This window comes from Cebus imitator, unplaced genomic scaffold (genome assembly GCF_001604975.1).
Source record: "Cebus imitator isolate Cc_AM_T3 unplaced genomic scaffold, Cebus_imitator-1.0 Scaffold211, whole genome shotgun sequence".
Lineage (NCBI taxonomy): Eukaryota > Metazoa > Chordata > Mammalia > Primates > Cebidae > Cebus > Cebus imitator.
In genome coordinates this window covers 2,781,561-2,809,186 of record NW_016107526.1, presented here as the reverse complement: position 1 = coordinate 2,809,186, position 27,626 = coordinate 2,781,561, and the positions used below count along the sequence as shown (strand labels likewise).

Here is a 27,626-nt window from a genome sequence, read left to right as displayed (position 1 = left end):
AAATGATTTTAAATATAGTACATGGTATAGGTTAAATAAGAAAAAAACGAGGTGGAAGTTTTTCTGGCATTCATCTAGACTTTCATTAGCATGGATCAAAATTATATAAAATGGCTTCTAGGACATTGTAAGGTTTACAAAGTGTTTCATAAATGTAGCTGCATATAAGTTATCCTCTTGAATTACTTAAACTTTTCATGTTTAACATTTAGAAACTTTTGGCCCTGCCTCTCTCATCCAGTGCAGGCACAGACATTGAGTTGCCTCCTTCACATGTAAGCCCATTCCACCCAGCTCCTGAACCAGTTATGGACAACAGATGTATCATGAGTATCTATTCTACTCAAGGACAAGGCCTAAAATGAGTCATTTTGTTTGAGGTGCACCTATTCCTCATAATTTGAAACACTCCTCTCTTTTCCACTTCCCTTCTCCTCATAACTTATAATCATCCTTCAGATCTCAGTTTCCATGCTATGTTCTCCACAAAGACTTTTCTGAACTCTCAATACTGACACACAAGCTCCCTATATTTATCCTTACCTTAGGTCTATAATCAAGGTACCTAATGAGACCTTTCTTATAAAACACAGTATGATGTTGATAATGATATTATTATTATAATGCATCTTTCAAAGTCTAAATCCAGACCCTTTCCTCACTGCATGGGTTGAAGTTCCCAAGTCTCCCAGGAAGTTCTTTGCTTGCTTTTTCAAGACAGAAGAGCCATTAGATAAATGGTACTCACCTGACCTTGAAAATTACCTTTTCTTACTGCCTTGTCTAACTGACAAGCTTGGACTCTCTTGGTAGAGATGCCTGCCCAAATCAATTGTATTACATCTTTATAGCCTCAGGGCTCTGTGATTTGCTTGCCTGCAAGTCCCTGCCCAAACTAGAGCAAGAGTAATATTTTAACACTGAAGTTTGATCTCATAATTTCCTTACTACAGTGACCCTTAATTCTCAAAGTCCAAACTCCTTAAGACTACAAGTTTCTTCGTGGTCTCAGCTCTGTTTTATTCTCCATCTTTATCTCTTACTTCACTTTTTGCATGCATTCCCCCACATCCTAAAATCCTGTTAGTTTTCAGAATGTATAATATAATCTTTGACACCTATTCCTCATGACCTAAAACACTCTTCTCCACTTCCCTTCTGCTCATAACTCATAATCATTCTTCAACTCTCAGCTTCCATGCCATGTGCTCCACAAAGACTTTTCTGGATTCTCAATACTGATGCACAAACTCCCTTTATTATCCTTACCATCACGCTTACTATATTGTATGTTAGCAGCCTGTTTATTTTCTTGTAATCTCCAGTAGTTCAATAAAACTGTGTCATTTCACTTTTGCAACTCCAATAACTAGCACCAAATCTGGCATAAAATTAGTGTTCAATACTCAATAAGTATATAAAAACAAATTAAATTGTTGGTAGTGCAAATCATTCTGTGAGATGCCCTACAGCTGCAATTTTTTTGTTATTATATCATGGGAGTTTTTTTTAAAAGTACAAAAAAAAAAAATCCAATTATATTAAGCACTGGGAAAATGTATCATTGCTAAATGTATGCACCCTTCTACTCAGCAATTCTATGCATTTATCATAAGGATCCCAAAGTGTTCAAGCTCCTGGTCAAGCACAAAAGAAGATGAAGTGGGTGTTCATCACAACATGTTTATAAATATAATAAAAAGAAATAATTATTCAGTTTATCGATATATGTGTACATGCCACTAAATAAAAACAAAGATTTGAAAGGTGGTTTACCAAAATGAAAACAATGGCTAGCTCTGTAGAATGCAATATCATATGACTTAATAATTTTATAAACTATTAAGTACGGTTATAAAGATACATTTATTTCTGTTTAAAAAAAAGAAGTTTCGTTTTTGAGATGAATATTTCAAATAATTTTCCTTGAAAAAATTTGCTAGACATTATGATTCATCATTCTTTCTGTGCTCATTTCTAAAATTAAAAGACATCATGATTCTAAACTTAAATTTATCAAATAAAAATATTTGATAATATTTTTATTATTCAAGACACTCCAGTATTCAAGGCACTTAATGCATCATGTATTTTTTGTAACCAATTTAAGAATCCACTTGTTAAAACATTTTGATTTCTACCACAATCTCATACAAAATCTCAAATATTTTGGAGTGACTATATTAAGTCAAGCACAAAAAATGTGGCATATTTGAATGCTTATATAACATAGATTTTTTTTTATTTTTGCAGAATAAATTTTGTCATAGGGTGTATTCAAATTTGTACTAAGTAAAACATCTATAACTACAAAGACAGCATTGAGACTTTTAAAAAGGTTTCTTAATATTTCCATTGCAATTTTATTATCCAGCATGAGGAATAAATAAATTGGCTGTATGAATTTAATAAAACGGCAAGTCCAAATCAATCAAAAACATTTTGCTCAAATTTGATCTCACTTCTCAAAACTAAACATTTTAGGAACTACACTGATACATGCTTCTGTTCTGGAAATGAGTCAGCCCTTGCATATGGCCACTATGCCACTAAAAGAGTGTTTCTGGAGAATTAATACAAACCTTTTCAGTTTCATTTTTTCGGTTTTTTTTTCCCCCATACTAAGAGTCATGGGGGCAGGGGATAGGCAGAGGGAAGCAAGGAATCAGTAAGGGGAGAAAAGGTAAGTTTTTGTAATTTTTCCAACTGTAACAACAAAGCTCCTACTTTAAGGGGGAAAAAAACCTCCCAAACCTAGCTTTCTTTCCTCTCTAGCCAACTGAACACATAAAACACATAATATGGTATAAAAGCTTTTTGGATACATAGACACTAAGCCACAGCAGGGGTCATCGTCTGTGTTGCTTGCCTTCTGTAAAAACTCTCACTTATAGTGGCTTAAAGATTTGCTCTACATAAATCTCCACATTCTCTGCTTCTGAAACCCTAACTGGCAGTTAGCTGAAAACAAGCTTCATCCTCAGAGTCACTAGTGACTGGATGCAAGAGCTGACTCATTCCTAGGCCACTGCTGTAGAAAAGGTCAATTTTTCTTTTCCATAAGGCTTCATAGACTTAACCACTCTGTGGGTTTCCTACTCTGTTACCACCTGGCAGACAAACAGGACCAGAAAAGTTGCTTGAACTGTGCTAGACGAACCCTTCAAGAAAATAAGGACAAGATGTGAGCCAGGAAAAGCACTCTGGAAACTGCTTGCACCTAATAAAAACATATTTTTAATTTAGCTAATATGAAATCCAAAGTAGTTCAGCCCAAATGGAAAAGATGCTTTATTTACATTTATGTGGGTTCGTAATTTAGGCTTGATTCATGCTTCATGCCTGAAAACTACCATTTTATAGAACAAGGTGAACAGCTGGCCTTCATATACCCCTACTGCTCTTCATTAAACCAAAATGAGATATGTGGCAAGTTTCAGTATTTGCCCTTAATTTTATGAATAAACCAAAATTTTCTCTTATGAAGTAAATTTATTAAAAATCATAATTGATAAAGTAATTAAATAGAATTTCACGTGGCTTTTTTTCTTTTTCTCTATTCCAAAAATGTTCCAAGTATGCGTACATCCAAATATAGCTTCTCATTGAATCCTCACATCAAATTCTAAAGGGATGTTATTTTTACAGGTGGGGAATTAAAGAGAGGCAATGGTGTGAAAATTTGACAGAGGGAATATGCAAAGATGGTAAGGTAAGAAACAGCAAGGCAATCAGGCAACACTTTAGTTTACCTGAAAGATGCTATACAACAACTAGAACTACAAAAAATAAACCCAAGGGAAACAAAAATTGATATATTTCACCCTCAATACCAAAAAAAAAAAAATTTGATTGCATATATCAGCTTAAAGACCACTAAAGAATATAGGGTTGGGTTGAAAGTAGTTTCAATGGAATCTAGTTTAAGCAGTAATTGCAAAACTTAGCTGATATCAGAATCACCTGAAGACTTGTTAAAACACAGATTGCTGGTTTTTACTCCCAGAGTTTCTGATTCTGTTGGTTTAGGGTGGGGCCTAAGATTTCCATGTATAACAAACACTTTGAGAAAGTAGATGCTGCTTTGGGGACAACACTTTGAGAACCAATAGTACAAAATATATGTTACGTATGTAAGTCTGAGACTTTATTAATACTTTCTTAGCTTTGAAAACAAATTTAGATTAGGAGATGAACAGAATTAGTTCACATTTGATCAAACTTCAATATTTATCATCGGAAACACTAAAAACAAGATGCAACTGGAAAGTAGTTAAGTAAATATAGTTTTGCTGTCAGGTAAATTCAGTAATAAACTCAGGTATTTTCCAGGTGCGAGAGGAACACAGGTGCCCCTTTACAAGCTTAATGTTCCTTCATTGTTGCAGTTAGCAGAGAGTTTTCAGAATGACTTTTCTTATATGTGGGTTGGATGAGGATAGTATATTTTGGGTGCGGAATGTAGAATCCTGGCAACTTCTTAATGAATTTTCAGTATATTGTTATTAGCTTTGTGGCTGGTACCCCACTCTGATTTTATGTTTACTGAGAACCTGTAGCATAATACTAATGTATTTCAAAAGGAAATAAATCTGATATGTGATATGCCAGTATCTAAAGCTAATGTAAAACAACAACAACAACAACAATAACCAGCCCCCCCCCCACCCAACACAACAAAGATGAACAACAGATGGGTTCTGGATGTATCTCTTGAAGTTATACTCCCGTTCTTCCTTTGAGGAGCCTTCCTAGCTCTGGGAAAGATGATGTTAGTGTTAGAGATAAGTCCTAATGTCCTGCATTAAAAGCAAAATCCAACTCTCACTATGCTTTGGTACCCTAGGTGGGGTCTGCTATGTCTTCGGTGAGCTATGGTTTTGACTTCACATGAGGTCAGGTCTTCTTAAAAAGTGCTGGAATATTATGGCTGATATTACTTTCTCATGTTCCATCAATCTGCAAAACAATTCCTTATAATTCACACTGGACGTTTGTCCTAATGCCTAACAAGACTTTGGTTGCTAGGACCTCTGACTCACTCTACAAACTTTGACTGACTCTACAAACAGACTCATTGCAGTCTTACTACATGGTTCAGATTCTGATTGGCTTTGTTATGCTAGCTGTTAGGAATAAGTTAACAATGAAGCACTGACTGCTTTATTAGGAGATGCCATCAACTCTCAACATTCACTTGAAAAGTGTGTTGATAAAATAGAAACGTATTCTTGTTAAAGTAAAAATTCACACTGTAGTATCTGTCATAAAACTTTATATCAATGTACAGTAAAACCAACAATAATAATACCAAAAGCAAGCATCAGTTATATCCTCCTATTTCTAAGCCCTGCATGGAAAGGTCATAAGCTTGAAACCAGAATATGGGTTCAAGTTCTGGCTCAACTTGCACTGGCTGTGTGACATTGGAAAAATTTATACAAAATTTCCTGAGGCTGCTTCCTCATATATGAAAAGGTGGAATAGCTACAATGGTGTTAGGAGTTCGAACAAATCTTACTTCTTTCTAATATTTTTAAAACTAAACCAAATTGCTTCCCTTTTTGCTAGGAGCTGCTAAATTATATATATATATCCATAATCCTTAGGTGTGTGAAGTGTTTATACATATTTAGGTAGAAAATGTCAAAGCAAAAGTGTCATACATTTTTCCTACATTCCTCCTCTGACCTTGTAGTGATCAAAGGGGTGGGCTCTAATCTACAGAACAGTTTATCCAATGAGAACAGAATATATACTCTTCTCAAGTGCATATGAAACAGTCTCAAGACTGACTATATGCAAACACATAAAATGAGCTTCATATATTTGAAGGACTGAAATCATATCAAGTACATTCTCTACATGGAATAAAATTAGAAGTCAATAACAGAGAAATTTTGGAAATTCACAAATATGGGGAAATTAACAACATATTCCTGAACAACCAAGGGATCAAAGAAAAACTCACAGGGAAATCAAGGTACTCTGAGTTGAATGAAATGACAGCCCAGCATACCAAAACTTATGGGATGCAGCTAAAACATACTTAGAGGGAAATTTATACCTGTAAGTAAATGCCTGTATTCAAACAGAAGGACTTTAAATCAATAACATAACCTTCTACTCTAAGAAGCTAGAGAAGTACAGTGTACTGCTTTTCACATCTTAAGCCTTAGGTAAAACATAAGTCATCAATATAATTACTCTTACACCCTAGTACTTTTCTGGTATTTTTTTCCTGCTAAGTACTATATACTACATTTAGAAAAGAATCAATCTCTTTTGTCAATTACCAATTGGAAATTGTACTTCTGGGAGTCCTACAAGTTAATGTGATGATTTGGAGAGAAAATCACCAGCTTTGGTTTCTGAATCACACATTCAAATCATATCAGCAAAATAGGTGTGCACATATAATCTAACTGGAGTCTCAGAGAGTGGGCAGGTCATAGGCTTATCATCTGTTTTAAAAATATGAAAACCAAGGATCTAATTAAAAAACCTCCTTGACAGACAGGGTCTCAAGTTCCAGTGACATGTAAAATCTCTGTTATGTACATTTGTAATTATTTAAACTAAGGCTTTCTAAAATGTTTAGAACCCAGAATAAGTATTCTGGTTATAATAATTTAAAATGTTAGAACTCAGAATAAGTTATTTGGTTATAATAACTTATTCTGAGTTCTAACATTTTAAATCTAGATTCATTTTCTTGTAAGGCACAACATATGACAGATGTGGCTGGAAGACTTCAAAATAAGCAGAGCCATTAAAAGATGATTCAAGATGTACTGTTATTTTAACATTAATATTTCAAGAAGATAATGTTTATATATATGACTAGACAGATTCATCATATCCTGAAAAATATGTCCAACATGACTCTTCTTTGCTCATTTGTTGGCTGTTAGGGCCCAGAATAATTAGCAATAATGTATAGCTTTATGAATAAAATCTTTAACATTATAAGATAAAAATATTGAGAGATTTAGTCCTTAAAACAAAATTACACCACCTTCCTTCTAAAAACAAGGCAGGCAAATTTACTTTCAAGTTTATCTCAATAAAAAAATTAACCAATGATCCAATCATTAAATTCCCTTATTTGATGTCACCATTTCTAGTCACATCTATTGGCAAAGTCCTGTTTATATCATATCAATCTATATAAAGTAGGCAAAATTATGTCAGATCCCAGCCTATATCATAAATATCCTTTCTTTCTCTTTATCTATTTATATCACAACACTTAAAGGTGAGTAGAACTATCTTCTACCATAGAACTTTGAAATAATTCTTCCAAAACGAAATACACAATTATTAGAAAAAGACTGAGAAGTGGGCCATTTGGGCTCATTCCACTAGCTGTTCGTATGACTTTGATGAAATCACAGTTTCTGAGGTTATTCCCTGAATATTTAACAACCAGGGTCACATCCTGTCTCACTGTAAATGTTAATGTAGTCTATTCAGCCAAACAAAGTAGTACTCTTCTATGTTTGGTGTTACCCCAAGGTTTTTTTTTTTTTTTTAATGCACTTAGCATGTTGCACTGTATTTTGTACCAGATACCCAGTTGGGGCACAATAAATGTTTGTGGAATTACTACTTCAAAAATAATTTTAAACTTATTTCTGTTTGATTCATTTCTGTTTTAAAAAAATCCCAAGGTAGTTTGAAGGCAGAACTGCCTCCCACTTCAGAAGCCCAGGACCTGGAAAAATCTTATCTTATTCACCTGTCAGCTAGGGCATGCATATATGACCTTAGCAGAGCCAAGCAGATGCTCTTTCCCAGGACTCTAAATCTTGAAATATTGGACAGGGAAAGTAAAAGAGGCCAAAGTTGAGATTATTGAGATTCTAATGGCTATCATTTATGTAATCATATTGAATATATAAAAATCCATGAGCCATAAATAATACTCACAAAAGATAAAGCCAGACCTACAAACAAGAAAACTTCATTTGCTACTCTTAGAGGTGACTATCGCACTTGTTACCAAACTTGCACTAAAAAATCAGTAATAAAAAAAGTAAGAATTATCCAGCCTTTTCTATAGGAAGCATATCTCAAAATAACCAAAGCCTCAACTGATGAGTAAAAGCTTTTCTTTATAGATGAATACAAGACAATAAATATAAATGGAATGACAGAAAATGATTATTTTGCAACTCCTACTGAAATAACTAATTCAGTACAAGAATCACCAATGGATGCCAAAATTTTTACATAAAGGATTGATGGAAAATTATATATTCATGTGATATCAAAGTATTACTTCATAGAATATCTGCTAAAAAAAAACCCCAAAACTCTAAATTAGGGAAGGGCTGAGCGCAGTGGCTCACGCCTGTAACCCCAGCACTCTGGGAGGCCAAGGAGGGAGGATCATTTGAAGCCAGGAGTTCGAGTTCAGCCTGGGCAACATAGTAAGACTGGACTCTATAAAAAAATTTAAAAAGTAGCCAGGCATGATGGTACATTCCTGTAGTCATAGCTACTTGGGATGCTGAAGTGGGAGATCACTTGATCCCAGGAGTTCAAGACTACAGTGAGCTATGATCACACCACTGCATTCTGGCTTGGACAATAAAGTGATATCTTGTTGTAAACAAGAACAAGAGGAGGGGAGAGATAATTAGACATCATACAACCGCCTGATTTGACACTGTAAGAAGTGTCACCTATCACAGTATCACCCATCCCAAGAATGTTTAATCTGAACCAAGGCTTTAAATCTGATTTATAGGTAGCTGAAAATATAGAGGCTAGAGGAACAAGTTACTTGATGCTACATAGAAAAAAAATCTAACAAGTCCAGAACATGAATCAATCTATACAGGACAACTAGCCCACCTTTAACAAGATATGAGAAATATTAAAAGGGTAGAAAATACTGAATGTTTTTGTCCTTCCCATATTCATATGTTGAAACTTAATTCCCAATGTGTTGGTATTTGGAGGTGGGGGCTTGGGAAGGTAAGTAGGTCATGAGGGTGAAGCTCTCACAAATGAGTTTACTACCCTTATAACTCCCACAGAGGGTTCTCATCCCTTCCACCACATGTGGACACAATGAGAAGACGGCCATCTATGAACAGGAAGTAAGCCCTCACCAGACACTGAATCTGCTAATGCCTTAATCTTGGATTTCCCAGCCTCAAGAACTGTGAGAAAAATAATTCTATTTTCTTATTGATAAGCCACCCAGTTGATGGTATATTGTTAAAGAAGCTTGAATGGTCTAAAGCTAGACTAAAGATACTAAAAAAAATTCAACATGTAAACCTTGACTGGATCTGGACATATACAGATAAGCTATAAAAAACATTTTAAAAACACTTGGGAAAATTTGAATATGGGCTGGGTATTAGACGATTATTAGGGAATTATGAATTCATTACATGTAAGAATTTTATTATAGGTATATGTTTTTCTATTTTTTAAGGTATTCATATTAATATTTTCAGAGGTAAAACATCATGACTTCCATAATTTATTTCTGTGTTGAAGCATTTTAAAGCAAGCAGAGCAAACTATCAATAATTGTTAAATCCAAGTGACAAGAATATGAGTGTTTTCTTTTAGGGTTTTGTTTGTTTGTTTTTGAGGGACGGTATATTACCTTTACTTCTTGGTGTAGCTAAATTATTTTTGATAAGATAAAAGATTATTTGAGCTGGCCATGGTAGCATGGAGTTCATAAGCATGCAGTGGGGCTGTGCCAGCAACTGTGGAGGCAGATTCCTAGTAGTGACATTGTCAGGTAGGCAGTGCCTTGCATCCTGACTCAGCCTAGCTCTTCAGCCTTCCTGTACTTTCTGTGGGTTTGCTGATAGCATTTTAATATATTCATTGGTGACTTAATTTAGCAGAAGGGATTCTGTTATATGGCACCAAGAACATGAAGCAATACACTACTTAAATAAACCTACTTGATATCTAGCGCTCTGTGCTCTGCACATAAAACCTTCCCCTAAAATGGAATTTTAAATCTTCATACCAAGATGCACAGGATACATACCTATATCTATATAACACTGGAAGAATGATACTGTCTTAAAATCATTATCATATTTAGTCTTTAAACAGCCTGGCATTGAACATTTCTTTGGAAACTAATGAGAATGATAGTTTAATAACCTATATTCCTATAGAGATACAAATATTACATGGAAGTATAATGTAAGACAGCACAATAGCAGTTGGGATCTGGTATTACCTTGCTGTTAATGGATGCACAGAGAAAGACCACAGTTCTAAGATATCCATTAGAAAGTATTTACTTAAGTCTCTTCATTCTTCTAACCTTATTAATATATTAAAGGTTAATATGGCAAAATGAAACAATTCACATGAACAGAAAAGGCATATACAAAAACATCCTTGATTTTTAAATCAATCACTAAGTACAGAGAATGTGATATGAACACAGAAGTGTGCTAAGCATGTTTAGTCAACTATTTGGTACATTGGTGGTTTCCAGTAAACCATTACTTACACATAAGTGTACAAGTGATTCATACCCTTGTATAGTCTCTTCCCACTTTGACTCTAGGCTTAAGACCATCTGCTAAGAAAGCATAACTCTGTAACAGAGAAGATTGGTTATATATATATATATATCTAATTTGGCCACAAAAAGTTTTGAAGCAAGAAGAGCCTTGATCCTCATTAGTATAAGAGTGAGGGGGAAAAAAAAGAAGCAAGAAGAGGCTAGTTAATCGCTAGGACATTAGAGCTGATATTTTAGAAATATGTCATCTCAGAACCTGAGACCACAATGTTGTGAAATAACCCAGGGTAGCACATGAAAAGGCCACACATGGAGAACTAAGGCCTTGGTCCAACAAGCAGAGTCAAGGTTTGAGACATTGACCCCATGGGGTGAAACATCCATGGAGTATTCTATGCAGCTCCTAACCATTTGAAGAACTTCAACTAAGGTCTCAGATATTGCAGAACAGAATGAACCATCCAGTTTGTACCCTAGCCAAATCCCTGACCCATAAAAATTATAAGCTGCTTCTTTTAGTTACTGAGTTTGGGGTCATTTTTACACAGCAATAGATAACTGAAACAGGACTATATTAAAATATATAGTTATTTGTATGATGATAACATACCAAAAGTACTCACAGTTTATCAACTAATTATATCTTTTGAAGAAATTCATTAATTAATATTTCAAATTCTGCATAGAGTTAGACCAAAGTATTTAAAGTTATGAAGAAATGCAAGTATTTATAACTTTAAAACACATTGTTATATATGCAAAATACTCACTCAAAAATTTGATGAGAAATTTTAAGCCAGAAAGACTGATGTTATATCAAGAGTATTAAAAAGATACAGCTGATGTTATGTTAACATAAGTAACTTAATGAGTTACTTAGGTTGTCTAGGTACACATCATAAAACGTGGTCAAAACAACCAAAGGTAAAACTGAAAATCTAGCCAGAAAATTTGGAAAGCTGGTATTTCTGCCTTATTTTGATAATATCCATCACATAATGGTGGTATGATTAGAAAAACAAGGGCAGTTAATAGGTTAACAAAGGCACTTAGCCCCAACAGCTCAGGTAGGCAAAAGCTTTGTTTAGACAGATAGAGATGCTTGGTGTCTTATTTACTATAAATGCTAATAATGTTTACATTTTATTCATATTGAGGATTTCAATATATTTAAAAATCTAGTATCATATTAAATATTGTAATTCTTCCACTAATAATATTTCAGTTCATTTAAATATCAGCAAATAGGTAACATTATTAAATTGTAAGAACTTGTTAAGGTTAAGAATGTAATGGTGGGTAAGAATGGCATAGCAGCAAAATGCATGGTTATCTGAAGTGAAACTATAGGGTTGGAATTTTGGCTCTGGCACTTTTTAGCTTGTGACTGTGACTCCTCAATTAAAAAAAATGAGTCTAACAATAGTAATTACCTTGAGGGTTTTTGTGAAGGTTTAAAGAGTTAACATATTAGAGTGTAGTACAAGGATATGCCAAATAAGAACTTGTTACTATGGTTATATTTTAGCTTTGTCAACAACAAAATGTTGATACTACTATTTTAAAAGAGCAATCACATTTTAAACTTCCATGTTCTCTGGAAAAGGTCTAAGAATGAAAAAAATGAACATACAGGATTCAGTACAGCCCCTGAGACACAATAAGCACTCATAATAATAATAGAATCCTAATAAGAAGGAACAGAAAAGGATCTTAAGAAATCATCTGATTCTGCTTCTAGAATGCTGCTGTACACATAGTACCTTCCTTGGACAAACCTTTATATAAATGATCTCTTTGGTTTTTAATAATATGCTGAAAATACTCTAGTAACTTTATCATTCCTGATAGATCTACTTTCCATCACTATAGTCATATTTGCCATTCTACTATGAATTCTTATTGTATGTTTGCCTAACTTTGGTATCAGGATAATACTTGCCTTACAGATTGAATTTAGAAGTGTTTCTTCTTTAATATTTTGGAATTCTAATTGGGGTTTGCAATCTTTGAAACATTTTTAAAACTTTTTTTCTTCGAGATACAATTTAGTTATAGTGTAATCAACTGTATCTGAAGGGTATATAGTTCAATAAGTTTTGACAGATGGATATACCTGTGTAACCCAACCTCCTAGAGTGGTTTTTGTTGGTCATCTCATAAAGTTCCCTTGTCCCGCTTTCCACATAATCTCTAACATCCCTACTCCCTGCCACTGCCAACACCCCATCCACCACAACCACTGTTCTGCTTTCTATCATCATAGATTAGTTTTGCTACTTCTAACAATTCAAATAAATGGAATCATACAATATGTTCTCTTTAATGTCAGGTTTCTTCACTCAACACAAAGTATTTTTAAGATTCAAAGAAATTGTTGTAGTGTCAGTAGATTGTTTCTTTTTATTACTAACTAGTACTCCATAAACATTTCCAACACACAGTTTGTTCACTCATTCTCCTATTAATGTAAATTTGGGTTGCTTCCACTGTTTGACTATTATGAACTATTACGATGCACATGTTCAGATCTTTTTGTGAATAAATGTTTTCACATCTTTGATAAAAACTTGGGTATCATAAATATCTGGGCATGGTGAGTCATAAGGAGAATATATGCTCAACTTTATAAAGACTGCCAAATTGCTTGTCACATTTTACACTCCAGCCAGTGACTTCTGTTTGACAGTCCTGGTTCTCTATACCCTTGCTAACATCTTTTTTTGTTTTTGTTTTTTTCATTTTTTAAAAATGTCAATCTAGTGGGTGTTATCTCATAGTGGTTTAATTTGTATTGCCCCGAAGATGATGTTGAGCATTTTCTGTGTGTTTATTGGCCCCAATTTGTCTTCCCATGAATGTCTGGTCAAATCTTTTGCCCACTTAAAACACTGTCTTATTTTTGAATGGAATCTGTGGCTTCCTATTCATTTTTGAAAGTGTGTTTTAATAGGCAGACATTTTTATTTTATTTATTTATTTTTGAGATGAAGTCTTACTCTGTAACCAGGCTGGAGTGCAGTGGTGTGATCTCGGCTCACTGCAACCTCCGCTCACTGCAACCTCTGCCTCCTGGGTTCAAGTGATTCGCCTGCCTCAGCTTCCCAAGTGGCTAGGATTACAGGCATCCGCCACCACGTCCAGCTAATTTTTGCATTTTTAGTAGAGACAGGGTTTCACCATGTTGGTCAGGATGGTCTCGATCCCCTGACCTCATGATCTGCCTGCCTCAGCCTCCCAAAGTGCTGGGATTACAGGTGTGAGCCACTGCACCTGGCAGAAATTTTAAATTTTGTTGAAGTTCCTGCTATTCCTTTAAAGTGCAATTGATACTGAAATAATATAAAACACAATCACAATTCTAATAACCATTTATTAAATCTAGAAGAAAACATGAGGCTCACAATGAGTTTTTAACAGGAGACTTGGATCTGTCCCTGACTACTGATCTGATATTCCACTATTCTGATATACATGACCTGATTAAATGGTCTTTCATTTTTAGCTTACTGTTCCCTGGCTTCTAGTAGTTTAGTAAGGCTACCTTATTTATGCAAATATATTGAGTATAATCTTGACCTTTTTTTGCAGTGTCAACAAATAAGACATTATGTGGAACAGGTGCCTATTCAATATGCCCTCCAGGTTACCAAAAGCTACGAACAGGTCCTTTGAGGGGTTCTTAAATTACTAAGCAGTAGATCTTTTTCAAGAGTCCACTTTTATATGCTTTGTATTGCTAGATTTGTTAAACCTGGTAGACATCACACAGCCTTCCTGATTAAGCATCTTCTGCCCACACAGAGACATCTGTCTTTGTCTTCTTTTGGACAGTGATAGAACATTAGTCAGTAAGTAAATGTGGTGAAAAAGGAAGTAGGGTCTTTATTAGGCAGTGATGAACAAACAATACTGAAATTTAAACTGAGAATAAATGGTGCTTCCTACCATTTGTTAAAACAACATATTGCCCAGCTGTTAACTTACTCAAACCTTAAGCATGAGCTTTTAACATCTTCCATCTGGTACCTTCTCAGGGAGAATGGGTTAGAAGATGCAGTCAACCTACACGTTTCTCTTTGCTACTAAAATACTACTATTTTTTATTGCTTTTATACATTTATAGATTTTCAGCAACATAACTGGGCTAATTATCCTAGCTAGCAACATCTGGTCCATCAGAAAGTGTTACTGTATGAAGATCATTTATAGAAATAGTAAAATTTAATATAGAACTTATTTTCAAAGTTATAAAAAATGGAATTTTATTATAGAAAAAGCTGTGGGTAGACAACTAAGTCAGTTTCTACTGCTTCCAAATATTCTTCAAAATGCTTACCTTTAACTTAATTTATACCTCTTTAAATTGCCACCTACTTAATATAATCTTTTCTTCCAATGAACATGGTATCCCTGAAAGATTCAAGACCCTAAATTATTTGTGAAATTATGTTTACGATGAGAGCAATATGTCACATATTTCTTATTCCAAAATGTAACCACTGAAAAATAAAAACAAACAAACAAAAAAAACTTGTTGAAAGTCTATTATAAGTTTAGATTAAAATTTGGGAACTACACACACACACACACGCACACGTTTCTTGAAGATAAATATGGAAGTGGTATAATGACTCTCAAAATATAAATATAGAAAATTGTTTTCAGAGAATTTAGTAAAACTAACTCCATCAGTTTTACAGTAAATGCTTCATAATATTTCTCCTAACTAGGGAAAGTATTCACATTTGAAATATAGTCTATGAAAGCTTTAATTAAAATATAAGTATATTACCATTTTTAAAAAAGTATTTTAAAAAGCCAATTGTCCATAAGTATTGATATTAGGTAGTGAGTGCTAGTGAACTATTGGCCCATGAAAAGACCTCTATTTGCTTTTTCAAAAGAAAATGAAATATTTGCTCTAAAATATAATTAATATTAGAGTTTGTACTCATCTAAAAAAAAAAAAAACCCACAAAATCTGCATCCAAAAAGAATGATCTGTGTAAGCTTTCAGACTAACGAGGATAGATGTTGATGTTAACAACATTCCCCTTAAGCCAAGCTTCTTCCTGATAGCTGAATTTATGTTTGAGTTGCTCATATTATGGATTTCTTATGAACAGCCATTTTCTTTCTCTGTTTATCCCTTGGAGGCCTAAAACAGGAAAGAATTTCCTTCTCTAAAAGGAAGTGTGAGGGAAAATATCCAAATAAAAAAGGTTATTCCTATGTATTCAATCTGGTCATTATTCATACCTCCACACCCTCAACTGTCTTATTTTTTTAAGTAAAAAAAAGGAGAGCCTAAAGACTCTTTCTGTGGAAATTTTCTTGTACTCAACAAAATGTTATTTGTGAAATGGTCATAATGGACATTATTTAAGTAGGAATAGTATTACCTGATTGTCTCCAGCTCCTCTTTGTGTAGGCTTGCTTTGGTAATTATTCAACAAACATTTACTTCTGTAAGTTTAAAAGATGTTCTACTCGTTCCTCATGGCACGAGTTTTGATTTATAAGTAAAGGACAACTATAGCTCACCTATTTCTTATACTGCTCTCAAAGAAAGAAAGAAATTAACTGAAATCTCGTTATTTTAAACATAGAACTCATTGAATCCTGCTCTATATCAACATTATCCATATAAGAGGAAATAGCTATAAAGCGCCTTTTTATTAAGCCAACATGTTCAGAGGAAGATATATGTTTTCTAGTTGCAAACACTAGTCTCCATGAACGCTGATTTCACTTACTGCAAATAAAATACTGCTTAAAACATTCTTCTAATTACTTGGGGATGAAAACTTCCTGCTCTTTCCTTATTTATTCCCAAATCACTTTATTGAGGTTACCAAGCCTTTATTAAAGATAGATGTTTAAACATGATCACATTCACTGTAAACGTGGCTCAGAGCACCAGTGATCTCATATCAGCCTATAGGCATTGCAGGGGAGGAAGCAAAAAGAGAAAAACTAAACAACAGAATTCTAGATGCCCTAGATTTTTTTTTTTTTTGACAAGAATCTTTTAAAAAAGAACTTTAAAACCCTTAATTCCAGGGTATACTCAATAGTCTTCTTAAAGAGGAAATAGCATGTCTGTCTTTTCTAAGTGTTATTAAAAAAGTTGCTGGAATCAAGGAGAGAAGATTACTAAAGCCATGATAGCTTATGACCCTAATCTAGGAAAGTGATGGGTATTTATGAGAATAACACACAAAAATCAACATCGATGCTGAAAACTGAAATAGAGTAACAGCCATAAGAGCTATTTCTAAGATGTGTCTTATTTTATCCTGAAGCACAGAACATAGACTGTATTAATAATCTCTATCCAAGGTCAACTTTATAAAGCAAACACTATGAAAATCCAAAGTTTCAGTCCATCTCAATCATAAACTTTTATTCAGTAGCTGTTATGTATAGTTTATTGCACAGGGCACTGAAGTCAGAATTATGTCAGTATTCCTCACACCTCTTAAAATGGTTACTATTTTAAAAAGCAGAAATAATAAGTGGTGGTGAGGATGTAGAGAAACTGGAACCCTTGTGCACTGCTGGTCGGAATGTAAAATGATGCAGTCACTCTGAAAAACAGTATGGCACTTCCTCAAAATATTTAAAGCAGAATGGCCATATGGCCCAGCAATCCATGTCTGGTTATAAACAAAAGAATTGAAGATTTTTGCATACACATGTTTATAGCAGCATTATCCACAAAAGCCAAGAGGTAGAAGCAACCTAAATGTCCAACAGCAATGAAGAAATAAAAAAATTGGGTATACACATAAAATGGAATATTATCTAGCCTTAAAAAGGAAACTCTGACACACAGTATAATATGGATAAACTTTGAGAAGATTATGCTAAGTAAAATAAGCCAGTTACAGAAAGAACTGTATAATTCCACTTACATGAAAAGTATCTAGAGTAACTGAATTTATAGAAACAGAAAGTAGAATGGTGGCTGTCAGAGGCTGGCAGTACAGGGAAATGAAGAGTTATTTAATGGGTACAGAGTTTCAGTTTTGCCAGAGAAAAAAGTTCTGGAGTTTGGTTGCACAACTATGTGAATATACATAACATAACTTAACTTAAAAATGGTTGATATAGCTTGGAGGTTTGTCTCCTCCAACTCTCATGTTGAAATGTTACCCCCAGTTTTGAAGGCTGGCTCTGTTGGGAGGTGTTTTGGTCATGAGGGCAGGTCCCTCTGGAATGGTTTGTTGCTGTCCTCATGACAATGACTGAGTTCTCACGAGATCTGGTTGTTTAAAACGTGTGGGCTCCTGATTACCTTCCATCATAATTGTAAGCTTCCCAAGGTCCTCACCAGAAGCCAAGCAGATGTTGATACCATGCTTATAGCCTACAGAACTGTAAGCCAAATAAATCTCTCTTTCTTAGAAGTTACTTACCCTCAAGTATTTCTTTATAGCAACACAAGAATGGACTAATACAATGGGTAAGATGGTAAATTTTATGTTATATGTATTTTACCACAATTAAAAATTAATTTTTCACAAAAATTTGCATTCTATGAAGGGGGGACAAGAAAATTATGTCAATGCATATGATAGTACTCAATAAATATTAAGCATATGATAGTGCTCAATAAATATTAAGAGAATTAAATTCTTGGTCATCTGTTGAAATAGGGTCCACAAGTTTTACAATACTCCCTCAGATAGAAACAGAGGTTCATGATTCAAGTCAAAAGAAGCATTAAAATTAATTTATTATATACCCACAAATAAAATTGTCCACGTTTCAGCTTTCTGATATTGCGAATTTATTCCATTATGGATCTGGTCTACTTGTTAGAAATTTTTTTCGTATTGTTGAGCCCAAATCTGCCTCCTAGTCGCTTTGACTCACCAATCTTGATTCTGTCCTTAGGAACTCTAGAGAGAACAGAAATAACCAAGTCCTTCTTTCATATGAACACCTTTCAATGTAAGGAGTTAGGGGAGAATGCCATAATACTATAGTCTGTAGTTTCTTTGCCAGCAAGTTCATTAAATCAATGCCCTAAAGAATAGGAAATGGGACTCATGCAATTCTAAGTCATATTCCCTTAAAAGAGGTCAAAATGTTGTATTTAGAGGTTTTCAAAGAAAAAGTAATTTATTTCATATTGTTTATAAGTTTAGGTTTGTTTTCTATTTGAAAACGAAAATATGAAAAACACTTAATTAAGAAAAAAAAAGGTGTCTGGGCATGGTGGCTCATGCTTGTAATTCCAGCACTTTGGGAGGCTAAGGCAGGTGAATTACCTGAGGTCAGGAGTTCAAGACCAGCCTGACCAACATGGGAAACCCCACCTCTCCTAAAAATACAAAAATTAGCTGGGCATGGTGGCAGATGCCTGTAATCCCAGCTACTCAGGAGGCTGAGGCAGGAGAATCACTTAAACCTGGGAGGCAGAGGTTGCAGTGAGCCGAGATTGCACCACTGCACTCCAGCCTGGGCAACAGAGTGAGGCTGTCTCAAAAAAATAAAAATAAATAAATAGGTTTTACCTATTGAAGCATCTGAGTCTGAAACACTATTTGGCTCTTTTGCCCCTCTCTGAAGTGGATCTTAGACATCTAACAAATGCTGTCAGCAAAAAAGCTTTGGGCTGAAGATTATAACAGAGGCATAATCTTCTATTAATAGCTATTTATTTCATTTTCATTTATACTGGAGATTTTAGCCATTCAGCATGTATACAATCTAAAGTTATTAAAACATTTTTAGTCACTGTGATCTTTTGGTTTATTTGTGCACATATAAACATGAACAAATACTAAGCATTAGTTAACAGCAGATACAAAATTACTGAAGCACTCTAACCAGTTACATACGTTTCCATCTCAAAGAAAATGTCTGTGTTTTAATACAAGCAGAAGATTATTATCTACTACTAGTAGAAAGAGAAGTAATTCAGGTAACAATATCATGCTCTCCAAATTATACTGTTAGGCTATGCCATACATTGAAATAATTGTTTAAAAACTTTTCTGAAGCTGGGCACGGTGACTCACGCCTGTAATCCCAGCACTTTGGGAGGCTGAGGCAGGCGGATCACAAGGTCAGGAGTTCGAGACCAGCCTGACCAACATGGTGAAACCCCATCTCTATTTAAAAATACAAAAAATAGCTGGGTGTGGTGGCACACACCTGTAGTTCCAGCTACTTGGGAAGCTGAGGCAGGAGAATTGCTTGAACCCGGGAGGCAGAGGTTGTGGTGAGCCGAGAGTGCATCACTGCACTGTAGCCTGGGCAACAGAGCAAGACTCTGTCTCAAAAACAAAAACAAACAAACAAAAAAAAACCAAAAAACTTTTCTTAAACCGGGCACAGTGGCTCACGCCTGTAATCCCAGCACTTTGGGAGGCTGAGGTGGGTGGATCATGAGGTGGAGGTTGCAGTGAGCCAAGATTGCGCCACTGCACTCAGCCTGGAGACAGAGCAAGACTCCGTCTCAAAAAAACAAACAACAACAAAACAACAACAAAACTTTTCTGAAAGTCTGGTTTCAAGAACTTAATTGAAACTGTTAGTTTCTAAAATTCTCACTTGAAAAGACAAAAGAAAATGAGTGAGATAAATTACATATAGTTAACTTTCCAACAAAGTATTGAATAAATGAGCATTCTGCATACTTCCTTGCACTTAGTAAGTGCTCAATACATCTTGAATTGAAATGAGCAAAGATTTTTACTTGGTATTGCTTAACTAGCATCAAAATTAAATCACATAGCTAAGTTTGATGTCTTTCAAACACTTTTTAGTATTTTTTAAAATTATAAATTGATAATTTATAATTATATACATTTTTAGAGTACAAAGTGATGTTATGATTTATGAATACAATGTGGAAAATTAAATCAAGCTAGTTAACATCCATCACTTCAAATATGCAACATACTTTTGTAGTGAGAACATTAGATATTCATTTTCTTAGCAATTTTGAGATGTGCAATACTCCATTGTTAACTACATTAACTATGCTGTGCAATAGAATTAAAAACCAAACCAAAAGACAAACAAACAACATATCCCTCCTAAATGATTTTAAACCCTGTGATCATCATCTCCCTATTCCTCCCACCTCTCCAGCCTCTTTGATCACCATTCTACTGTGCTTCTATGAGTTTAATTGTTTGAGCCCACATATAAGTGAAAACACATGGTATTTGTCTTTCTGTGCCTGGCTTACTTCACTTAGTATAATGTTCTCCAACTCCATTGATGTTGCCAATGACAGAATTTCCTTCTTTTGTTAAGCTGAAAAAGTATTCTGCTGTGCATATATAATACAACACATTTTCCTTACCTATTCATCTGTTCATGGATACTTAAGGTGAGTCTGTAACTTGGCAACTGTGAAAAGTGCTGCAATGAACATGTAGTGTAGACATCTCTTTAACAAATGAATTTCATATAATTTAGGTGAATATCTAAAAGTGGTATTACTAATATGATAATGCTAATGTTAGATCTTTGAAGAATCATCATACAGTTTTCATACTGGCTGTACTAATTTACATTCCTACCAATAGGTTCCCTTTTCTCTACATCCTCACCTACACTTATCTTTCCTCTTTTTATAATAGCCATTCTTACAGGTGTGATGTGATAGCTTATTGTGGTTTTAATTTGCATTTCCCTAATCAATAGTGATGTTGAATATTTTTTCATATATCTGTTGGCCATTTCTGTCTTCTTTTGAAAAATGTGTTTTCAGGTCCCATCCCCAGGTTTTTTTTTTGCTTTGTTTTCTTGCTATTGTTTGAGCTTCTTATATATTTTAGATATTAGCCCTTTATCAGATGTCTGCCTTGCAAATATTTTTTTCCCAATTATAGTTTGACTCTGCACATTGTTAATTGTTTCCTTTGCGGTGTAGAAGCTTTTTAGTGGATGTAATCCCATTTATCTATTTTTGCTTTTGTTACCTGTATTCAAATCCAAAAAATCATTAACTGTACTAATATCACCTGAGGTCGGGAGTTCAAAAACAGCGTGACCAACATGATGAAACCCCCGTCTTAATAAAAACAAAAACAAAAACAAAACAAAACAAAACAAAACAAAAAAACAGGGTTAATTGACTTAAACAGTTACACATGGCTGGGAAGGTCTCAGGAAACTGACAATTATAGCAGAAGGCAAAGGAGAGGCAAGCACCTTCTTCACAAGGCAGCAGGAGAGGGAGAGAGACAGAGTGAAGAACTGCTACACACTTTAAAACTATCAGATCTCGTGAGAACTCACTATCACACGAACAGCATGAGCAAAACCTCCCCCATGATCTGATCACCCCCCTCCAGGTCCCTCCCTCGACATGTGGGAATTACAATTTGAGATGAGATTTGGGTGGGGACACACAGCCAAACCATATCAATCATGTTGGGTAGTGTATTAGCGTGCACTCCCATTGCTATAAAGAAACACCTGAGACGGAGTAATTTATAAACAAAAAAGATTTAATTGGTTCATTGTTCTGCAGGCTGTACAGGAAGCATAGTGGCTTCTGCTTCTGGGGAGGCCTCAGGAAATCATGGCAGAAGGTAAAGAGGAAGCAGGCAGAGCAGGAGGAAGAGAGATAGGGGAGGTGCTACAACTTTTAAACAACTATATCTTGTGAGAACTCTATCATGAAAACAACAATGGGGTACGGTGCTAACTGATTCATGAGAAACCACCCCCATGATCCAATTACCTCCTACCAGGTCCCAACTCGAATACTGGTGATTACAATTCAACATGAGATTTCTGCAGGGACATGGATCCAAACCATATTAGTTAGTATGGATATTTTAACAATATTAATTCTTCCAATCCAAGAACATGAGATATCCTTCCATTTATTTATGTCTTCTTTAATTTCTTTCATCAATGTTTTATAGTTTTCAGTGTACAGGTCTTTCACTTTCATAGTTCAATTTATTCCCAATCTTTTTTTTTTTTTTTTTGGTAGTTACTGGAAATAGGAGTGTTCTTTTGATTTCTTGTTCAGATAGTTCATTATTAATGTACAGAAGTGCTACTGCTCTTTGTGTTGATTTTGTGTCCTGCAATTTTATTTATTAATTCAAATAGTATTTGGTAGAGTCTGTAGAGTTTTCTACATATAACATTGTGTTGTCAGCAAACATTCACAATCTTACTTCTTCCTTTCTTATTTGTATTCCTTTTATTTCTTTCTCTTCCCTATCTGCTCTGGAAAGGAATTCCAGTACTATTTAATAAAAGTGGTGAATTGTGGGTTTAAGATAAAAAGCTTTCAGCTTTTCACCACTGAGTATATTATTAGCTGTAGGCTTCTGTTACATGGTTTTTATTGTGTTGAGGTACATTCCTTCTATACCTAATTTGGTGAGTTTTTATAATAAAAGAATGCTGAATTTTATCAAATGCTTTTTCTGCATCTAGTGACATGATCATATGCTTTTTATACTTCATTTTGTTAATGTGATGTGCCACATTTATTGATCTGTGTATGTTGAGACTTTTGTGCATCTCAGGGATAAATCCCACTTGATTGTAGTGGAGAAACCTTTTAATGTATAATTAAATTTGGTTTTCCAGTATTTTCTTGAGGATTTTTGCATTTATGCTCATCAAGAATATTGACTTGTAATTTCCTTTTCTGGTAACATAATTGTCTAGCTTTGGTATCACAGCAATGCTGAACTCATAAAAAGGGGTTAAAAGTATTCCCTCCTCTGGTTTTTTGGAAGAGTTTGAGAAGGATTGGATAATATCAAATGTTGTCTTTCAGCTCATTGCTTCTTTCTTCTGCTCTATCAAGTTCACCATTGATACTTTCTATTGAATTTTTCAGTTCAATCATTGTATTTTTCAACTCTAGAATTTATGTTTCTTTTACTTGTTTCTATTTCTGTCGAACTTGTCACTTTGTTACATATCAGTTTCCAAATTTTATTACATTTTCTATCCATATATTCTTGTACATCACTGAATATGAGTAGTATTCCAAATTCTTCCTCAGTCATTCCAAAGATCTCCATTTCTTTGGGGTCTATTACTAAATCTTTATTAGTTTATTTTGGGATTTCTTTTGATTCTTTGTAGTTCTAGTGTCCTTGTGTTATTATCTATGCATTTGAGAAGAAAGACCACTCTTCTAGCCTTTACTACAACAGGTGTTCTTTGGCTTGGATAGATGTTCACTACTTAGTTTGGCCTGTGAAGGGCCCACTGATGAGCCCAGGTAGTCAGAGGGTTTTTTTTTTTTTTTTTTTGAGACAGAGTCTTGCTCTGTTGCCCAGGCTGGAGTGCAGTGGTGTAATCTTGGCTCACTGCAGCCTCCGCCTCCTGGGTTCAAGCAATTATCCTGCCTCACCGTCCCAAGTAGCTGGGATTACAGGTGCATGCCACCACACCCAGCTAATTTTTGTATCTTTAGTAGAGACGGGGTTTCACCATGTTGGTCAGGCAGATCTCGAACTCAAGATCTCGTGATCCACCCACCTCAGCCTCCCAAAGTGCTGGGATTACAGGCAAGAGCCACCACGCCTGGCAAGCTTGTTGAGAGTTCTCTAATTTGCTAGGCAGCTGCCTTTCTTCTGATGTTAGATGGGCTGCTGGATAGACTCTACTCACTGTCTGGTGAGATCAGTGGTTGGGCTCTGCTATTAGGCAGAGTTAATGGCTACATACTGTGATGGCTTCTCATCCGGCCAGTTACAACTTGTATTCCCTGGATGGGCAATTCTACTATTTCAGATCTGCAGTTGGGCTCCAAGGTTAGGCAGAGTCATTTCTTGGGAGAGGGGAAATGCCAGAAGCTGTGCCTCTCAGAAACGCACAATTGAGGATTACCTCCCTGTCAGGGTAAAGCCATGGGATTGACTTGTAGCTGAGGTGAGTAGCTATTTGACTGCCTGGGTCAAGCAGATCTAGGCTCTATGTTTCTTCAAGACAGGTGAAAGTGGAAATCTCCCTGCCTGTGCAAAGTCACTGGAATGGCTTATTGGCTGAATGGAGGAGCCACTGCTTGAATACCCATGTCGAGTCAGTCTAGACCATTTAATTCTCTGAAATCCTTAAAGGTGGGAGTCTCCCTGCCAGGGTAGGGTCATAAAGCAGGCTTTTTGGCTGAGGGTGGGGGAAGCTGCTGCTTGACTTCTCAAGTCAAACTGGTATAGTCCCTTCACTTCTCCAAAATGGGAGGAAGTGGGCATCTCCCTGCATATGCAGGGTTACAGAGGTGGGCTCTGAGGCTGAGTGGGGAAACTAGCAGCGTGGGGACTCAAGCTAACTTCCCATCATCCTTCTGAAGGCAATTAGCTCAGTTTTGAGGGTCAACTATGAGGTTGGCTGGTATCTGTGACCAGGCATCACAGCTGACAGGAACACAGAGGTCAAGATCCATGCACTGGTCAACATGACCTCTGCCTTCTTTATCTATTTCAAGTTGACTCCATGCAGTCTATCCAGGCTGACTGCTTCCTGTGAGGTGAGACTGGAGTGGGCTTCATAAGAAGCACAGCAGAATGGTAGGAATGGTGGATGACCGCATCCAATTTCCTTCTCCCCTGTTGAAATTGTGGGTTCAGAGAAAAATTCTCCATCTGGTATTGTGCTTGACTTGGGGGAAGTGGAGGGGTAGCACTGTTAGAATAAGACCATTCTTACACTTCTAATTCAGGTTTTATTCAGTTCTGCAAACCATGTGGGTATCTTAGGCTTGTTTCCAAGTGTTGCAGTTTTCAAAAGGATGCTCTAGTCTGTGGATAGTTGTTAGCTGAACTTTCTGGGTCAGGGTCAGGGATGGTGCGGGGGTGGCAGGGGAAACAGGGTATGGAAGTGGAGCTTGAGATTTCCTATTCTGTTATTTTGCTGATGTCAGCAGATCTAGTACATTTTAAAAATCATGTAGGTATTTAGATGACTATGGCTATACTTCCATTTTGATTTTCTAGCACTATAAAAAAAATCTGTTAATGCTTAGAAAAAGATAAACGAGTAATTTTTAAGTGCCTGTGAACTTCTCCAGAGCAAAATCTACCAATTCATTTCACTTGTTTGCCTAGAAAATAAGGTTTTTCTCTTCTGTTATAATTCTACTAGATATAGATATGTCAAAACATTTACATAATATTACATTTTAATTGGGTGGAGGATAAAAAGTGGACTGATTTCAGGATACTGCCAATCTCTCCTGGGAGTTACGTCATTAGTGGAGTTTGACACTAAACCTACAAATAAAATGCATTAATATTTCAAAAAACTATCTCATATTGAGTTAATTAGAACTGAGATGTTAAAATCAATACTCTCACATATATGCAGCAAATCCTTGATTCTATTCTCTCTTTCCTAGAAAATGACTATCTTTAACTTTTTCCATTGTTGTGAATCTGGAAGTCAAAGAAAGGCTTTCTTGAGTTTCCTGATAATATATGGTGGTGGGCTTTTCAGAGTCACAAAACAAATGAATAAAAACTTCACAGGCACAGTAGAGGTATTAAAATCTTAGAAAATCCTACAGTTCTTGCTGAACAAATAAAGCAAATGTCTGGCAATAATACTATTTTCGTTTGTACTGCCGTATACAACTGACAAAAAATGATTTTCAGAAATATTTCAGAAACACACAGATTCATCAAAAAAGCCCTACACAAAACCTGGAAAGAGTAAACCTCATGACATTAACTTTAATGGAGATTGACTATTCTTACATAAATGATTCCTTTTAAGGTGAAACATTACAAAGGACTTGAAGACTGAGATCTAGGGTTTATTGGCAAAGGAATTTTGAGAAACAATTAGAACTTAAAAAAGGCCTGGTAGGGTTGTTCACATCTATAATCTCAGCACTTTGAGAGGCTAAGGGTGGGTGGATTGCTTGAGCTCAGGAGTTTGAGACGAGCTTGGGCAACACGGCAAAACCCCATCTCCACCTAAAATACAAAAAATAAGCCGGGTATGCTGGCATACACTGGTAGTCCCTGCTGCTTAGGAGGCTGATGTGGGAGGACGTCTTGAGCCTGGGAAGTAGAGGCTGCAGTGGGTCGAGATCATGCCACCGCACTCCAGCCTGGGTGACAACAAGATCCCATCTAATTAAAAAAAAAAAAAAAGAAAGAAAAACTACACTAGAACTTATCACCTGACATGTTAAGGAGCTGTAGATTTGATTCTGTTGGCTGCTGGGCAATGGGGGTTAAAATGAATAGAACAGGGTTTTGGGAAATCACTCCATCAATGTAGGAAAGGCCATATTGAAGACTAAAAGTAGGGAATTCAGTTGTATTATAATACTGTAAACTAGAGGTAAGCAAACTTTCTGTATAGGACCAGATAGTATCAAATAAATATTTTAGGGTTTGTAGGCCACAAGGTCTCAATCACAACTACTCAAATCTGTCATAGAAGCATAAAATCAGCAATAGGCAAAAGTAAATGAGTGACTATATTCTATTAAAACATTATTTCAAAAACAGACGGCAGGCTAGATTAGGTCTATAGTCTGTATTTTGTCAACTACTATTTTAAGACAAAAGTAAATACCTAAACTTGGCAAACATGGTGATAACAAAGACATAAGAAAACAAATCTTAAATATTTATGTGGAAGATCTGATAGGTTTTGGTGATTGACTAGATGTAGTAAAAGATATTATAGAAATAAGACTTTAGGATGACTTTCAAATTTCTAGCTTGGTGACTAGATGGGTAAACGTATATTCAATGAGAGAGGGAATCTATTACAGTGCTATATTTTAAATGTCCCCTCCAAAACTCATGTTGAAATTCAAGTGCCATTGTGACAGTGTTAAGGGGTGGGACCTTTATGAGGTGACTAGGCCATGAGTGATCTGCCCTCATGAGTAGATTAATTCCATTATCATGTGAATAGGTCCATCATTATGGGTGTGAGCTCCTCAAAAACGATGTTTGAACTTATTTCCTCCCTCTGTCTTGCACCCTCACTTATCTTTCAGTCTTCTGCCTTCCTCCTTCTACCATGGGCTAACACAGCACAAAGGCTCTCATCAGATGCTGGTATCATGCTCTTGGACTTCCCAGCCTCCAGAACTATGGGCCAAACAAACTTCTGTTGCTTATAATGACCC

The 27,626-nt window shown here is 35.5% G+C and overlaps 1 protein-coding gene across 1 annotated transcript in view; it reads right to left on the bottom strand.

The window, feature by feature from the left end:
* The window catches only part of CWC27 (CWC27 spliceosome associated cyclophilin), a 122,880-nt gene that overhangs the window by 22,263 nt on the left and 72,991 nt on the right, over positions 1-27,626 (bottom strand). The window contains exons 10-11 of the mRNA XM_017548584.2: positions 20,597-20,614; positions 14,818-14,856 (exon numbers count right to left, since the gene is read on the bottom strand). Of these exons, the coding sequence (XP_017404073.2) occupies positions 14,818-14,856; positions 20,597-20,614 (57 nt within the window). The remainder of the gene's footprint in view (positions 1-14,817; positions 14,857-20,596; positions 20,615-27,626) is intronic.